Source organism: Mycteria americana, chromosome 3 (genome assembly GCF_035582795.1).
Source record: "Mycteria americana isolate JAX WOST 10 ecotype Jacksonville Zoo and Gardens chromosome 3, USCA_MyAme_1.0, whole genome shotgun sequence".
NCBI classification, from domain to species: Eukaryota; Metazoa; Chordata; class Aves; order Ciconiiformes; family Ciconiidae; genus Mycteria; species Mycteria americana.
In genome coordinates, this window is record NC_134367.1 from 66,762,938 (window position 1) to 66,778,123 (window position 15,186).

General features: G+C 44.0%; 1 protein-coding gene across 1 annotated transcript in view; it reads right to left on the reverse strand.

Moving 5' to 3' along the window:
- Positions 1–3,305: 3,305 nt before the first annotated feature.
- The window catches only part of TXLNB (taxilin beta), a 35,192-nt gene continuing 23,311 nt past the window's right edge, over positions 3,306–15,186 (reverse strand). The window contains exons 7-10 of the mRNA XM_075498849.1: positions 12,005–12,079; positions 6,695–6,787; positions 5,497–5,592; positions 3,306–4,391 (exon numbers count right to left, since the gene is read on the reverse strand). Coding sequence (XP_075354964.1) covers positions 3,627–4,391; positions 5,497–5,592; positions 6,695–6,787; positions 12,005–12,079 — 1,029 coding nt within the window. The 3' untranslated portion in view covers positions 3,306–3,626. The remainder of the gene's footprint in view (positions 4,392–5,496; positions 5,593–6,694; positions 6,788–12,004; positions 12,080–15,186) is intronic.

The window sequence follows — 15,186 nt, forward strand, 5'->3', positions numbered from 1 at the left end:
GTGAAATAAAAGGAAGACTAAAGGAGGCAACCACAGCACACACCAGGACTGATGAGACTGGCAGTATCACTGGGAGAATGATGAGAAGGATGAACAGCAGGGAAGACGCATGTCTCACTGCTCCTTACTGCCTCTGAATGATCACAGAAGTGCGGTGGGTTTCTGTGTCTTGAGTGCGGAGGTACCTGAGGAAGTGCAGCAGAGCTGACGTACACACTGCAATCCCAAAGGCTTTTCATGAGGATACTGCTACCACGCAGAGGCAGCTTTCGCATTGGGTACCAGTACAAGGAGAGAGCAAGAGGAGGCCAGCAATTAATGTTGAAGAAGAATGAGAGAAAGTAGGTTAACACACAGAAATCTGTGATGGTGATGGTAGTTTAAACTGCCAGTCTGATGCAATGGATGACGAACAGGTGCATGGTTAAATTTTATAAATTTTCTGCCTCCACTGAGGGTACTCCAGCCTCCCACAGCTCTAGAGGCCATGAGATTACACATAAACCATCCCCATAGTGGGACTATAAATGCTCCATCCAGCCTGGGATCAGCCAGAATTTTCCCTACAATTTTTTCTCCCATCTCTTGCAAACATGTGAGCCCAAATCCTGGAACTAAAAGTCAGGAGGGTGGCTCTCCTGTGCTTTCAGTGTTGTACGTAGGCATTGAGAACAAGGAGGAAACTACTGGGATAAAATGCAGTTGGTAGATGGTATGGAAGAAGAGAAGCAACAGGTACGTGGGTAGAAACTCACAGAGTAATAGGAATTGCAAGTATGTGAGTGCAGTTTTAGATGCAAGAATTAAAAGGACAAAAATAAGGAAGGCGGAATAGAGTGGGAGTGATTTTCCCAGAAGGTTGTGTAATTATTCATGAAGGATGATGCTGTGAGAATCAATCATGACTATGTAGGAAGTTTTTATCTGTAGGATCCTTGTCTCCCTGCTTGCTGAAGTTGGAAGGTATGAGGCAACAACTATATAATTAAAGATGCGACCATAGTGATTATGCAAAATGGAACCAAGTTAACGTTGCAAGGCCATGTTGATCATTATTATGTAATTGAATATTTGAATGTATAAGAAAACTTCAACAATTAAAGGCATTCTAAGGGCGTACTTGAAGAAAAAGAAGTTGGTTTCATGCAGGTAATTACTAAAATGGCAACAGAATCAAACAAGACCAACAAAGGAAAAAAACCATTAATGTGTATATAAATTGCATTAATTTTAAAAGTCACCCTAACAACAAACAAAACTTGTACTTGTAATGGAAACTAGATTTCTACAGACTCAAGTAAATGTAAACTAAAATAAGTAAATCAGGTGAGTATAACTTTTTATCTTAGGATAAGGATTTGTTATACGTTAACATTTTCACGGACACATAAGTGGCTTGGTTTTTAGAGATGGCCATTCACTTAGGGCTTTGAATCTGAATGTTTGATGGGATTCATCTTGCCTAATTTAGATGCCTAATAATAGACATTTTAAATTTAAGCTAGTTGTCTTAGGCTGGCTCTAGAATCAGTGAAGAGAAATGGCATCTTCAGAGAGAAAGTAATTTCTTCCATCTTGGATGCCAGTCTTACCATGAGTCTTGTCCTCAAAAGATGCCTGTTCTTCTCCACTGCTTACAAAAGGAGCTTGAGGTAACAAAGACTTGAATGGTCTATTTTCAGCTGATTAAAGACATGAAATAAATCCCATCGGTCTTGGTATCTAACATAAGGCATCCACATTTTAAAACTGTAGCCATAATAGCTACTTGTAAGGCCATATCCAAACAAACTTTTGCAAATCACATTCTGTATACTCCAACGGTTAGCTCTCAAAAAGGCTGGACCAAGCAGTGCAGACACAGACATATGCAGCCAGGGTGCAGACCACATTGGCAGCAAGCAAAGAGTCAAACCCTGCTTTTGGAGCGTGACGTGCCAGAAGGACTCTGTGACCACAGTCTCCCATGGTCTGCCAATGATGGCATCTTTTCTCTTGGTTCACCTGTATTTCAACTTCGGCTTGAATGAGTCACTTTGTCTTCAGCGGCTTCTTGGGATTTGTCTATAAACATGGGTTTGTTTGATAGTAACATTTCCCTTTCCAGACTCTGGACATCTTGTTTAATTGCCCTTTTCAAATTCTTAAGCTATCTAGCTCAGATTCCAAAAGGCCTAGACTGAATTCAGAGGAAGGGGATGAGAAACAAGAAATGTGCCAACAGAATTTTTTTCAACCTTCTTCAAAAAAGCCTTCTTAGTCTCCTTGCTTGAGACCGCACAGCTCTCTGGGTAGGTACCCTCTATTGCCCCCCTCCTTCTTCATCTTTGTTCTTGGTGCCAGAATCAACCAGTTTCTGACAAGGTGGCTACGTTTTTAAGCAGAGGTGCGTTCGCAGGCAGACAGGAAGAGCCAGTTAGGCAAGAGAGGGGATGAGAAGGTAGCCAGTCCCTGAAGGTGTCTGTGAGAGGGATTCCTGCTTTCCTGGTTTGCTTCTGGGCTATTTCCTTGTGCTCCACTCCAGTGACCGGGGTGACAGGCAGGTGCGCTTGCCCTTCTCCGGGGAGCATCAGCACATGCAGCAGGGCCAGGAGGAAGCTCTGGTGAAGAGGTTCATGTGGCTGTGACTGGGAGAGACGGGACGATCTGGAAGCATGATCTCAGGTGCCTCTTCTGGAATACATCCTGGTACCTTCTAGTGCAGCTCCACTCTGCTTTCTGCTCCTGGCCTAGAAGCCAGCATCTGCAACCAACTTCTGAACTTCTGTTCTCATTTGTGAGCTGGCAACAGCCATGAGCCCCTCTGCTGGGCTCACGATCCCAAAGAGTATGACAAACTAGCAGGTTTCTGTTGGATGCAGAAAGGGGGTTGTGACCCTTACCTTGGGAATCACCATCAGTTTGGAAATTCCTGTTGTTTTCAGTCATTTAATGAGGAATCTAGAAAATATATTCTCCCTCCCCTGTAGTTCTGTTGAAAACAAAACCTCTTTTAGAGCACTAAGCAGAAAAGACGAATTCAAGGTAAGGCTAAGAGCTGGTGGGTATTCAGACCACATAGTGCTGCGTGGTAGTTTACTTATACACTTTGTACAATTCACCTTTTGTTGTTGCACCTCTCCTTGGATATGGCTGACCACATCGATGGTTTCACTATTTTACTTTATAATTACAGATTCCTTTCACCTCATTTATTAAAATCACTACGTGTCCAAGTAGGCCATCTTTTATGCCACGTCATAACAAATACATAAAACTAATTATGAGTCTTTAAATATATGTATGTGAATTGCAATGATATTTGAAACATGAAACTTCAACACTTTAAAGTTATTTTGCCGAATGAGATGACTCATTATGTCTGGGAAAAAAGATCCTGTAATTTTGTTGTATTTTCCTGTCATTAAGAAAATATTATGCTTCAAGCAGATGAAGGACAGCAAAATTTGCAGACCCATTATTACTGGATAGTGGTAGCAAAGAGAAGTACATTATATTTGCCTACAGATATGTGAGTGCGTTTTAGCACCCACTTTTTGTTTCTTTAAAAAAAAAAAAAGGTATCAATTTAGAGGACAAAGTAGAGCTGTGGTTTGTAGAAGACAAGCCTGGACACACCAGTGTCTTCAATCCACTGCTTCCATGTCTGTGTCCCCTGTTTGCTCTGCAGACTGACCTTGGACAGACTGCTCTGCTGGGTCATCCACATGTTCTGCAGCTTTTGGTGCACTTTTCGTGGGTACCGGCATATTCCCAAGGAGAGTGGGCATGTGTTGTGTGGGTGTTGGCACGTTTTCGGTGGTTGCTGGCATGCTTTCAAGGGGTTTTGGCTCACTTTCTGTGGGTGTTGGCACCCTTTCTGGGAGCGCGGGCATACTTTTGGTGGGCTTTGGCACGTTCTCGGTGGGCGTTGTCATATTTTCAGTGGGAGCTGGCGGGCTCCCAGTAGATGCTGGCATGTGTTCAGTGGGTGTTGGTGTGCTCCTGCTGGGCTGCTCACAGTGATTCCCAGCCTCTGACTGTGGGGTGAGCGGAGGAGGGAGCTCTGGCACCAGGACAGCATTACATGGTTGAGTGCCACAGGTCTCTGGATTGCTGCTGTTGCTTGGGAGGGACTCCTCTGCCTTGTGGGACACCCTGAAAGCTTCAGCCAGCTCCTTCAGCATGCTCTCATCAGTAGTGAGCAGCTCGGCCTGATCAGAGGAGGAAGGGCTCATATCAGCGTTGTCTTCTTCTTCTAAGATGTCATTTCCATTCACCTCTTCAGGGAACTGTGCTTGCTTTATTTTTTTGTACAATTCATTCCTCTCTTCCTGCAGAGCCCGGCAAAGGTTCTCTAGCCTCTGGATTTTCAGCACGAAGCACTCATATTCCTTGGACCTCATGGCTTTCTGTGGTCAAAGACATCAGACAAAGGTGTGGACTGACTTTGTGTGCATGCAATTCACTGGTGGAACTGGCAATTAGGAAACAATTTGAGAGCTAGGCAGCCCTCACAGGACTCTGCCAGTAGCTGGCTTTCACCATCTGCTCTACAATAACTATGGTCTGTTGTACTGAAGCTTCAAGAGGAAATTCACCCCTGTTACTGAAGTGTATTAGCATTCTCCATACAGATTCAGGTCAACTTCACTCAAAAATATTTGCAGAAATACCTGTTGACGATCTGTAGAGATGGAAAAACATAGTGGATGTCCGTATAGATAAGCATCCAAAGGCCTACCTGGACTTCTGGTGGGCGTGAGTGTGAATTTGGGGGAAAACAAGCTGTATTATATTTTTTGTTTATTTGGCTTCTAGGTTCTGTGAGAGCAGCCTGAGCTGAAACATTTTCTTGCTTCTACACCCAGTGAGGAAACAAGAGCTACAGAAACCTGTAGAAATAGCAATAGCACAGAGCTACAAAGCTAACCAGAAAGACCTGGTCCAAGTTCAGTGTAAGTTTGGGGTGAAACTTCAGGCAGCCTCTTATCTTATTTGAATGAGTTCCAACATGCTTATGAATTTCCTCTGCAATGCTCCTGTGACAGCATGTTTAAAACTATGGTGAGCCACGGTACTTGCTTTTGGCTCTTAGAGTTCGTCTACACAGGAAGTTAACGAAAGGTGTGAATTTAGAGTTCATTAGCTAGAACACATTAATTCCCTGGGTGGATGCTCTTCTGCAGAAAGAAAGTAGCGTGAAGTGAACTAATGCCAATTTGCTTCTATGTGAGAGCATTAACAATCACACATTTTTAGAGCACTTAAAATTCAGTTACATAATTCAGTTTCTCGTGGACGTAATGAATGTCTCTGCACAATCTAAAAGCCCTAGCAGTTGGGATTTTTGTCTTTTTTTAAGGAAATCTAATTATCAAGGTAGCTTGAAAAAAAGACCCTTAGATTCAAGAACAAATTTTTCATTGACTTTTGGCTGTTTCAGGTCATCTCACCTCCTAGTTAAGGCATTATGTGGGGGAAGAGGTGCATCCTGAGAAGAAAAAGACCACTCACCTCTTCAATCATGTCCAGTAACGCTCTATTACAGTTCTCAAACCTGGATTTCCATGTAGCAGTATCCTTTTCCAACTTCTTCATTTTCTTTGTCATCTATAGAAGCAGGAGGAAAAGCTGAATCACAACAGGAATTCCACACTGCAGATAAAATTAGGGCAGCCCTTTTATTTAGGTCTTTGGCTGTACTCATAACGCTGCTACCAGCAGCTGTAATGGCTATGCTAAGTTATAATTTATGTTAAGGGATGGATTTAGTTTTACGTAGCTGCCATATAACTTTCAGCCTCCAGTCTGTAGTCCTAAAGTAGGACCAGTTGATTATGTGTGTAAACGTGTAGCCAAATCCCAGAGTACAAACTATCACAAAAACAAAAGGCAAAGAAAAGGTGCCATTATTCTGTTTGCCTCTTTACAAAGACTGCAGTGTTGTATCGCTGGGAAGTTAAAGAAGGGCTTGTATCTTCTGAGCCAGCGCTGTCAAGGAAATTCCCTCTGGATTAGTCACCTCTATACTACCTCCAACATACACTGCTAGCTATATAGCACCATCTTTCCCTTTGGTTTTCTGCAGGCTGAACTCTGCGAAGATCATTAGAGGTTGCCTGGATCAGAGCACCAGGATTTTGGGCCCTGGTGGCAGAGCAGAACATCATTTATTATGAAAGTGGGTGTGTTTGTTTTTTGATTCCCATTCATTACAGGAAATAAGTACACCAGCTGCAAGGAAACAGTCACTTGGGCTTAATGGTGGGAAGGTGTTGGTGAGCTCTGCCCACCCACTCAAGTGGGAAGACATGTAGCCTGTGCCAACCTTTTTGTACCAGTGTCAGTCATCCAGGAGGCTCTGGGCACTCCTGGAGACATGGGCTGACAAATGCAGCTCCAGACTCCCCCTTTGGTATCTCTGAGGGGTCTGTACCCAACCACCACATTAGGTTTTAGGTAAAATGTTTGTTCTTCAAGGCCATTTCAGTTTTAGCTGAAAGGGAGAGTGAAGTGTTCAGCTTGCAGCGCTGAAGTCTAAGCTGCTGTCAGTTGTGGCTGAGTGTGCCCCAGACCTTATTTGGGTGTTGATGAGATTGTTCTCCAAAATGTCAGCAATGTCCCCATCCCAGATAAAATTATTGCAGTGAGAAATACCACAATCTAAAAGGAGGGTCTCAAGCACAGAGTTCAGGTATGAGCTGTTACTCACTTTCTCCATCTCCTGTTTGAAAGTGGCAAACACTTCATTGCTTTTGGTCAATGTTTTCTGAAATTCTTCAAACCTTTCAGAGTAGAGAGTGATCTGCATTAACAGGGAAAAAAATAACCACAGTAATTTCAGTCTCCAGGATGGTGAACTTCTACTTTGGTAGAAGATAATAAAATAAGTATTGTGTTTGGACATGGAAATTAGCTTCTGTTTGGAAACCATGAAGTACAAACATCAGGGAACTGAAACTCTCTGCATGTTTTTAAGGTTGCAAACTCTTATGATGCCTCTGCTGCAGAAAGGTAAACTGAGGAAGAATAGAAAGACCCAGGCCAGTGATTTTAAAAAGACCTGGGAATTATGGGTGTGGTATTCTCCGGAATGTTGCAGCTATGGTGTCTCTACACAGGGTGCCCAGAAGCAAAAGAATTCCCTGGAAGTGGAGAGTCCTGAAAACATTTCCCTAGGTAACTCCGTGGAGACTTCCAGAGGACAGCATTAAAGCCTACAGAGATTTCCAGTCCCAGCCTTTCTTCACAAGCCCTGTATACTTTTCTGTATCCCATTGTGGCTGACACCTACAGAATGGAAAACAATAATGTGATCCCCGGGCCATCTCCGTCGGCAGGCACTAACCTGAGCTGGTCCGACCACTGATGCTGTGCAGGACCAGGCAGTGGGACTAACTCAAGGTGAGAGCCAGCATGGTCAGAGCTGTGCCTGAGCTCTAAGCCTTGCTTCGCCATGCAGACATCGCCAAACTCCAACTTTAACCTGAGGGCGTGAGCTCTGGCGTGCTTTAGCGGAGGAGCTCAGTACAGCCTGGCTGCCTAGCTGTGTACCTGCCTTCTTGATTACCCAACAAGCCAGGCTGGGAGCTGGGTCCTACCCTGGCTACGCTGCTTCTGATGCCCAAGTGATCTGGGGGAGAGCCATCCCCACATCACGCTGCAGCCGCAGTTTTCCCGCTTCCATCTTTCCAGTCCGCACTCGGTGGCTCAGGCTGTGGCCGGGAGCTGCACCGGGCAGCACCTGATGTGCTTCACTGGACTCCACCGTTGAAGAGGACCGTGGCTGCTGCCTTCCATGTTACCTGGCACCACTGAGCAAAGCCCCCCCTTCGCTTCACACCGCCGTGATCCTGCACTGAATTCCTTCGAGCTGCATCCCTGCACTGTGGCTTGAGTGAGCTGAGAGGGCACCTTGGCAGCTCTGTTTTGTAGCCTGTGTGTGGACTGCAGCTGCAGGCAAGGCCAGAGAAAATAATGCCCTGCCAGCCTCTTCCGCCAGCTTCACTTCACTTCTGTTGCCATGTGCCAACATTTAAGATTAGGGCTCCATTATTTGCTGTCAGTTTACACCTGGTAGCCACATGAAAGTTCATCTGTGGCTGTATTTTGTCAGTAAGACATATTTTTATATATGGATGTTTTTGAAAAAAAAAAAAAAAGTTCTAAAGATCTGAGTTTTTCTGTAAGATTCTCTTGGTTTCTACTTTTTCTGTTTTTCTGAGTGGGAAAAGCACTTTCAAAGCTCCAAAATCATGCAGGATGCTATGTAGATAAAGCATTGTTATCTGCTCTTTGGAAAAGACGACCAGCCCCAACTCAGTTACCCCCTTCTGGTGCCAGAGCAGCCCCAGCAGTGTTTAGGTGATCAGACGTTTCACCTGTCCAGCCTGACAGCTCTCCTTAGAACGAGGGCGATGGGCATAGCACGCAGCGGCTGAGGCGGGGTGGGCGCAGGGCAATGGGAGGTTCAAGAGCAGCCTGCGGTATTCAGGCGTCTGGTGGAGGCTGGCTGGCCTCTCCGCACCGGCGGGGAGCTGCCTAAATGGTTAGCTAGGAGCTTTTATTTTGTGTGGTACCAGCCAACACACACCCTCCCCTGACACTGCTCTTCAGTTACCGAGGAAAAGAAGATTTGTAAAATGTGGCTAATAGTGGGGTGGGTTTAATACAGTTCTGTTATGATTCATGTTAATTCTGGTTAGTTGTTATGATGATGATGCCCCTTAGAAAATGTCATGGCCATAATAGCAGCGCACTGTGGATGGGCCTGAGCTCAGTTTAAACGAGGTAGTTAGGGTCTTGGTGGCCATGAATACGGCACTGGCTGCAGCCCTTCCCGCCGAGCTGGGTGAAGGCAGGGAGGTTAATCCGTGCAGAGCTCTCTGGTGCCAATATTGGAGCTAGCTGACATGAAGCTTCCATGTGTGCGTTTATACTAGGCTGTAGCCAGAGCTGTCACCTATGCACAAACAGAAACGCAGAGGGATTTGTTTTAGCAGCCCGAGTGCCGCAGCGTAAGTCAGACACTGATACCAAGTGGGACATTTGGAGTCGATGTCCTGGCTCTAAGGAGAAATGCCCGAGCATCCCAAAGCCAGGTGAGGGAGCAGGAGTGGGAGCCAGCAAACCAGGGCTCCTAGCCCAGAGCCGTTGTCTTAAAAAAGCTCACCTCAATTCTCTGTCTCTGCTTTTCCCTCCCATCTTTCACCTATTGTTTAATTACATTAAAAACCTTTCAGGTTTGAACAGGGCAAGCTCTGATCTCAGCTGGGGCCCTAGGCAGTACCACAGCACCAAGAAGAGCTTCTGCAATTTAAATTTGAATAATAAACGCATGTGTTCATAGTGGCTGGGAACAGGCTGTGAGAGCTGTCTCTCACTAGGAGCGTGCACTCGTGCTCCTCAGTTAGGGAGACGGGGACCCCTCGCTGCTGCCCACCGCCCAGCCAGCTGCCCTGACAGCGTGGGCAGGGAGAGCGGAGGCTGCCAGGTGAGAACTCGTAAGCGCAAGGCTTCGGGAAGGGGCATCTCGGCATCGCCGTGCTGTGAGGGTGCTACAGCGAGGACGCCCCTTTCTTTGGCCCTGTTAGGTTCTTCTCAGTTGCCATAGCCCAGCGGTTGCACTACGCTGGCTACTAAAAATTAAAGGCCTCGGCTGACTTTTATCTTCTTGCTTTGTTTCAAATCATGAAGCTAAAAAAGTCCGCCTAAGCAACGTGTCTGGGGAGGGCGTGCAGCGTCCTGGCAAGCACCGCTGCAGTTTGGGTGTATTCCCTGAGCTGCTGCCAGACCCCGTCACTATTTGGAGGGCCAGATTTGGCTGGCTCGGGTGCACCGTGCTGCCCAGAGACAGGCTGGCACGGAGCTGATGTCCCCTGGTTCCTTCCAGCTCAAGGAAGCAGTGGGTATTCATCACCTCCTCTAAAACACTCGCTATAGCAGGCAGTGAGGGCTATATTATGGTTTCTCCTTATCTTGTTGGCCAGTGTCTTCTCCTAATTTCCTGCAGTTGTTCCTCTGTTAATATCTATTTGTTAGATATCTATCAAGGAGCTCTTTATGCTTTTTCTGTTCTGTGCTTGCACAGCACCTTGCACAATAGCACCTGGTCCATGAGGGAGGCCCTTCAGTGCTACCATACTGGAAATAATAATAATAATAGTAATAGTAATAATAATAATAATAATAATAATAATAATAATAATAATGTTATTCCCAGTAATTGCAAATGGAGGCTGCTGTGTAAATGACAAGAGCTTTCACACTTGAGCAGAACACCTAACTGCATGCATTTCAGCAAGTGAATCACTTAATTTTCATCTACGCAAGTCTGCAAGGGGCACATTTATTATCAATGCCTTTGCAGACTTGTTTGACTGGATTTTTCTAAAAACAATTTTACCATTTCAAATATATGCTTAATATATTCTGGCTTTTATCAATACCTTCAGTTTCATTAAACTGGCTGCAGAGGTCTGCCTGCATACAAAACTCTTTCTGGTTGAACATAAAAGTTTAATTAAAACCACTCTGAGAAAATTGGGAGCAGGTTTGCAGTCCGGATGGACTCAGCTGGAGGCCTTTGAGGTTTGATTGCAGAACCTGCCAAACTGGTGTCAGCAGCAGTTTCTGTGATATTCTTTGGTGCGCTACCTGCTTATCTTAGCCTTTGAAAAAACATGTAAAGGACCAAACCCCTTTAACATGTTTGCAGGTTATCAGTTTAACACTAGCCTTTCTTGACTGTTCGACAGGTAGGAATTAGACCATCTGCAAGGGCAGAGCTGGAACAACTTACCAGAACCGTGAGCAAGGAGTGATGCAAAGCGCTGCTGATGGGTGAGGAGCTGGGCAGCTGCAGAGGGGCTGCAGGACTGTCCCCCGGCAAGCTCTGCTGGGGGGGACCATTCTCGTGACAGGTCAAAGAAGATAAATCTGTGTGACTTTCTGTAAGTCTAGGAAAATCTACTGATGCTGTCTCTTTTTGATGTGAAAGTCCGGCATGTCATCTAGTGTTCCCACTTGTATTCAAGGTCGATCATTGCGTTGCTCTCAAAGTGTAGTATATCCTGCCTGGTTCTTGTTTTTACTGCCTTTCACTCCAGCCTGACTCTTAGTGTAATTTTGGCAAGTAATTTAATTTTATAGAATGTTTCAAATTCTAACTGAATATTGAAATCCTAGAGGCCCCTTTGTATAAGCCCTTAGTAGTCAGAATTCCTGCTGAAGTAAATGAAAACTCTGCCTTCACACCCCAGTCCAGAAAAGCACAATGAGCACATCAGCTCCAGTTTGGTAAACATGTTTCATGACATGCATGTACTCCAGTGCTTTGCTGGATTAGAAACCTGCCTGAAGAGTAGTTATGGTGAATAATCAAGCCAAGACACCCACCTTGTTGCATGGTTGAGTATTGTAAACACTCATAAATCATAGAACCATAGAATGGTTTGGGTTGGAAGGGGCCTTTAAAGATCGTTTAGTCCAACCCCCCTGCCTTGGGCAGGGGCATCTTCCACTAGATCAGGTTGCTCAAAGCCCTGTCCAATCTGACCTTGAACACTTCCAGGGATGGGGCATCCACAACTTCTCTGGGCAACCTGTTCCAGTGTCTCACCACCCTCATAGTAAAGAATTTCTTCCTTATATCCAATCTACATCTACCGTCTTTTAGTTTAAAACCGTTACCCCTTGTCCTATCGCTACAGGCCCTGGTAAAAAGTCTCTCTCCATCTTTATTATAAGCCCCCTTTAAATATTGAAAGGCTGCAATAAGGTTTCCCCCGAGCCTTCTCTTCTCCAGACTAAACAACTCGCATGCCACAGGATGATTTGAGTATGGGCATTACCTTACAGTTGGCTTGAAAATAACCTGTTTCCTTTGCAATAGTCTGTGGGATGTAGAATGAGGCTAGAAGGAATACATAGAAAGTAGTTTGGATACTTTACCTGGAATGTGCCTCATGGGTTAAAAACTGGGAAACAAAGGCACACCATGCAATCACCTCTCCTACGTCACCTGTGCCTGCAGGACAGTCTCTTGCTCCTTTAACATTTTGGCCTGGAGCTTCCATTCTGCAGCTTGGTTCAGGAGCTGTGTTTTGGGCAACAGAGAGAAAATTGTTAGGTCCCCAACAGAGAGAAAATTGTTAGGTCCCCAGTTTATCAGCTGGAAATCCTCATCCTCCAGCTACCTATGCTTCTGCCACTGTTACCTTGATAAGGAGTCATCTAACTTTCAGACGAGTGTAGTTAGAGGAGTTAGGCAAGACTGAGTATTTAGTGCTATCCAGAGATGTGGGACAGGGCATTTGGTTTGCAAAGGCATTTTTGAATAGCAGTTCAAAACCTACTTGGAATGAAGTGTGCAGTACAGCAGGCTCTAAAAAGTGTGTTTTTTCACCATCTCTTCACCAGATTTCTAGGGAATGGTTATGATACTTTCTGGCAGTTTCATTTCAGCACAGCTCGGGCCAAATTCCTGCTCTCCAGTGAATGGCAAACTCCTTTTTGCATTAATGATTAGGACTTAGCATACAGGCATGGTCACAGTCAGATGTGCCTCAAAAAATCTGCAAGCTTTCAGAAAGGGAATGCATAGTAAATGTCATACATTTACTGGGGTCTGTTATCTTTGGGCTCCATTTGCAGTGACATGCCATCAGCGGAGAATCCCAGCTCGGGGTGATAAATGCCTCGCTTTTAGATCAAGGAGGCAGCCCAGGAAGAGCTTGACTGCAGTTTCATTCCTGGCTGCTCCTGGGGAGATGTGATTCCCTACTTCAAGGTATTCAGCAAAATGACATTCTGACGTGCAGGCTGCAGATGGGAGGCTTGGTCGAGGCTGAGTGAATTGGAGGAATGAGGGGTACAGAGACTTTTCCAGGCTGCAGTTCTGAGTCAGCACTTCGGAAGTGCGTAGTAATATTCTAGCGATTGGTTTAATCTGAAAGCAGGAAACATTTACTGAAGTGTTAAAGAAATGTGCCTATCGCCTACCAAACATTTATAAAGCTTTTTACTGGTTAGGCCAAATGTATTTTAGAAAAAGAATGCTAATGATAGCTTGAGAAATGAGATATAAACAAGTTAGTTTACCACAGGACTTTCTTCTGTTGGATTAAATTGTACGGTTTAAAATAGCACAGTTGGGCTCTGAAAATATATTGAAAATAAAAGTACTCTGTAAGTCAACAGATCGTACTCTCATATGGGAAGTGAAAGGTGAGTAAAACCACATGCAGAAAATGTATTTGATCCCTAGTAAAAACTTTTATTCTAACCATTTTGTTGGAAATAACACATGTAAACTACTTGAATACCACCTGGCAAAAGAGCTGAGGATGTACCCTACAAATGCTGACTGAACAACATAATGAATTCCCTGCCTGTCTCTAGCTATTTGTGGCACAAAGACTATCTGAATTAGACTTGTTGCCCATGTGTGTATATATATATATATGCATATAAGCTCTAGAAAAATATTTCTTCCATCAGTTTGGCCATTTGATTTGGACCCACTGAATTTTTACCATCTACAATTTCCTAGACAAGAATATTTTACAGCTCAAGTATACATTGTATGAAGAAATACCCTGTTCTGTTTGTTTTATACCTGCCTCTTAATATTTATTTTTAGAATTTAATTTGATGTTTTCCATTGAACCCAATGGAAATAAGTCAAATTCTTGAGTTTAGATCTTGCTGACTAAAATTTGAAATAGGTTGTGTCATAGCCAGTAAAAAGAGATGGCATGAGTAGGCCTAGGTTAAGTGACCCTCAGTTCATGCATTTGTTTTCCTGGGAGAGGGTATGTTTTACACACAGAAAAATAATTAAATTTTTTTTTAAGTTTGGATGGAATCTGGATTTTTAAGTTTCACATTTCTTTGATATCTACTTGTTTGGGTTTTGTTTTTTTTTTTTTAGGAACTGTAAGTTGTCTGGTTTGAATGATTTAATGAAAAGTGCTTTGAAAACCTTCAGAACTACCCAGTCTCTAGGCCAGTCATTACTTCCAAAAACTGGGCTTTTATCTGTATTGCTTAAATCTCTGCTAGGGTTACCTTCGTACCTGTTGTTCTTGGGATAATGAAAAGGTCCCACCTCCCACACCATGCCTTCTGCCACAGCACAAGAGATGGACAGAGAAGGCAAAGAGAAGTTGCTTCTTTTGCCTGTTAATGAATCCTTCTCTCTTATTGACCCACATAGTTTCTGCAGCCAGTAAAAATCCAAGAGTTAATAAACTCCTCTGTAATGGAAGCGAGCCACAGAGAGGCTTGCTCAAATTAACACGCGCTCTTACGCAGCCTGAGGTCATCTGCAAACACCAAGCTGGGAGAAAACAAATCAGGAGAACTGATACATTTATTAATAGGATATGAAGTGGTAACAAGGAGGCTGAAGTATAAAGAAATTAATAAATATTGCATGTGGTGTTTACAAAGCAGCACTTCAGTGAAGTGTGGTGATGTTACACTGTATTATTAGAGCTATGATAGCTGCTGGAGGCCGAGACAGTCACATCATGCTCCGGACTAAAACAGCCAGTCCCCAAGAACATATATTTCCATTTAATGACATGGATCTAGGGACTGGCTTAGTGAAAATTAAGCTTCCCTTTTTGCTGCCAGACTCTGCAAATTCCAATTATGTAGAAATCTGATCAAATACCTTCCAGTCATATACTTGAAAGCTACAGAGGCTTTAAAGTGCAATTAATTGCACATCAAAGTTTGTATTACGAGTGCTAAAAATGTATGGTATGGGGAGGAAGTCCAAGTAACATTGACCAGTTATAAGACGATAGTAAAATTGCATTCTTAGGTAAGGTTGACCCTTTAGGAAGGCCACACAGTATGAACCATTGCTCCTTATATAGGGAATCACATTCTTAGTTGCACATGTAGAGTGAATTGTGCAAGCAATGGGATGAGCTGCCTATTGAGATGTGATGTACAGAGGCTGCAGGAGGGGACGTCTCTCCTTGTCTGAGGTAACGAAGTTTTGTGTAGGGACACAGATTTCTACATGGAAGAACTGCATAGGAAGACATCAAAGTGAGCCTTCAAGGAGTAATAGATAAAAGAATTAAAAAAAAGAAAAGAAGACATTTTCAAAATCCTGCAGCAAAAGTCATGCACAGGGATGTAAAAAAATGGTATGGAGAGAATTGGTCTATAGTTCTGAAAGCCCTT